The following is a 2496-nucleotide window of genomic DNA, read 5'->3' on the forward strand; positions in this document are numbered from 1 at the left end:
CCCCTCCCCTCCCCCCCAGCCTGCAAGCAGAGAGTGGGGTTGGTTCCCTGCGGGAAGAGCTCAGGGTTTTGGGGAGCCCTGGGTTTTCTGGGTCTGTTCTGGCAGGTGACGGCTGCTTCTCTCTCTGTCCCCGCGTAGATCTCGGCTCTGAGACAAAACGGCCTCCTGCAGGCTCTCGTGCGGGGAGCGGGGCAGCCCGCGGGCGCTGGTAAGCTGTTCCTCTGCTTCCTCCGCTTCGATCTCATTCTTTCCTGGTGGGTGAAATACCCTGGGAGCTCGAAGGGAGCCCGAGGAACGCAGCACTGGGCTTGCAGGCAAATCTGCTTCCAGCTTTGCAAAGCCTTTGCCTCGCTTTGTCATGGAATTGCCAAGGAGAAACCTCGGGGGGACTCTGGTTGGGGGTTTTCCGCCAAGGAGGGGAATTCCTGCCCCGAGATGTCCTGGGGGAAGGGAGCAAACAGCCTCCGGGTCTCCCAGCCGACTCTAACTGCCAGCCTGCCTTTGTTCCGGCAGAGATCAACGAGGAGCTGCAGCGAGCCCGGGAGGAATGGGAGGCTGTGGAAGAGATCCAGTCAGGTATGGCTGAGGCCAGCAGCACCAGGGTAAGGGGTGCTGTTACAGAGCTGGACAGAAAGGGTCTGGGCAGGGGAAGGGACCTGGGTCCCAGAGGGCTGGAGCAGCTGGGTGTGCAGCTGGGGGGCATTTTTGGGGAGGGGGGAGAGCTGGGGAAAGGGCTGAAGGTCTGGAGGGGGAGGGAGGGGACGGGAGACCCGCTGCCTTCCCCCAGCTCCCCAGTTCTTTGCCCTCCTGCCATGCTGGAAGCTGGGAGTGAGCTCCCCACGCTGGAAGGGCCGCTCTGGCCTGAGGTGGGAGCTTGTTTCAGCACCGGGAAGCTGGAGCAGAGGGCAGGGCTCATGCTGCTGGGGGGGGCTAACGCTGTTCTCTGCCCCCCTTCAGGGCTGGGGGGGACATCAGCCGGCGCTGCAGCCCCAATCTCCTTCAACGAAGCACTGCAGTACTTCCAGACAGCCGACCTCTCCGAGTGCAGGGTATGGGCAGGGCCCCGCGCTCTTGCCCTCTCCTGGGGGGTAGTTTTAGTAAGTAGGAGAGGGGAGTGCGTTGGGAGAAGTGCAGCGCTCCCCTCTTGCCTCTCCACCTTCCCTCTGCCTTCCCTCGGCTTGGCTCTTTGCGTGATCCTGGCTCACCCACGGGTTTCTCTCCTGCCCGATTCCCTGAGGGACCAGCCCCGATCGTTTCTTTGCATGTCCTCTCCTCCACAGAAGAAGGTCCGGGCGACGGTGCGCAGGCAGGGCCTGGCTGCTCTGCTTCACCTCCTCTTCGGCCCTCCCCGGCTCCAGCCGCAGCTGCAGGGAGAGCGGGAGCTGGCTCTGGCCATGGCGCAGTGTGAGTGTCCCCAGCATGAGCCGCTGGCCCGGCCGGTGTCGCCTTTATCGTGAGAAGCGACTCGAGGGGGGCTTGGGGTGCAGTGGGGTCGCTGCCAGCTTACCCCATGGCAGCTGTGTGTCCCAAAGGACCCATTCTCTGTCTGCTTTGCTCCCCTGCTGTGGACATTCTCACTTTTGGGGGGGAATGATGGATCTCTTGATCCCCTTCCATTGGGCCGCGGTAGCCGTTCGTTCCACATTCCCTTCCCACTCCTCGTTTCATGACCGAACCAAACAAGATATGAATCTCCCCAGTACCTTGGCCTGAGGCGTGTCATCTCTGGCTGTCCCGTGGTGGATCACACGGAGGCTCCTCGCCCGTGGCTTGCGGTTGGTCGTGGTTCCCCGGGCAGCGCTGCTTCAGCCACCAAACTCCACATGAAGCCCAAATGGTTCGCTGCCCCCCTGCTCACATAACACACCATCAGACTATTTGTGTTTCGGCACCTCTAAGGCTTTTTTTTCTCCTTCCTTTCTCCCCTCCTGCTGGATAAATGCAGCTGGGACGTTCTCCTTGTCTCTGTGAGCCATTCTCGGCTGCGGGATTTCATTTCCAGATGGACTCTGGCTTTGCCCCACAGCTGGTGGGGCTTTCCCTCCCCACTGTGCTGGAGAGCAGCGGGGCGGGGATGCTGAGGGGTGGTTTTTGGATGCTGAGGGGAGTTTTCTCTCCACCAGGTGGTTTGGATGATAACGAGAGAGTGCACATGAGAATCTTGCAGACCATTTACAAGAAGCTAACCCGCTCCCGGTTGGGCTGCCCGCGCTACGGGGCGCACTGGGAAGAGCTCGGCTTTCAAGGTAGGGCAGAGGGAGAGACCTCTGGAGCAAACCTTTGCCGAGAGCAATCGCACCGATCCCCTTCCCTCCTCCAGAGGTGGGATCCAGAGAAAGCACAAGGGATTCGCTGCTCATTCCCTCTCCCTTCACACAGCCGCCGGCCCTGCTGCCGTTTCATAGAATCATTTGGGTGGGAAAAGCCCTTTAAGCTCCCCCAGCCCAACTGTTCCCCTACCCCTGCCATCCCACCCCCAAACCCTGGCCCTCAGCA

The 2496-nt window shown here is 61.3% G+C and overlaps 1 protein-coding gene across 1 annotated transcript in view; it reads left to right on the top strand.

Annotated features, from left to right (window-relative positions):
* The window catches only part of ELMOD3 (ELMO domain containing 3), a 16898-nt gene that overhangs the window by 1791 nt on the left and 12611 nt on the right, over positions 1–2496 (top strand). The window contains exons 2-6 of the mRNA XM_035889429.1: positions 139–208; positions 514–576; positions 958–1049; positions 1281–1404; positions 2124–2246. Coding sequence (XP_035745322.1) covers positions 139–208; positions 514–576; positions 958–1049; positions 1281–1404; positions 2124–2246 — 472 coding nt within the window. The remainder of the gene's footprint in view (positions 1–138; positions 209–513; positions 577–957; positions 1050–1280; positions 1405–2123; positions 2247–2496) is intronic.

This window comes from Egretta garzetta, unplaced genomic scaffold (genome assembly GCF_000687185.1).
Source record: "Egretta garzetta isolate BGI_Z169 unplaced genomic scaffold, ASM68718v1 scaffold1162, whole genome shotgun sequence".
Classification (NCBI taxonomy): domain Eukaryota; kingdom Metazoa; phylum Chordata; class Aves; order Pelecaniformes; family Ardeidae; genus Egretta; species Egretta garzetta.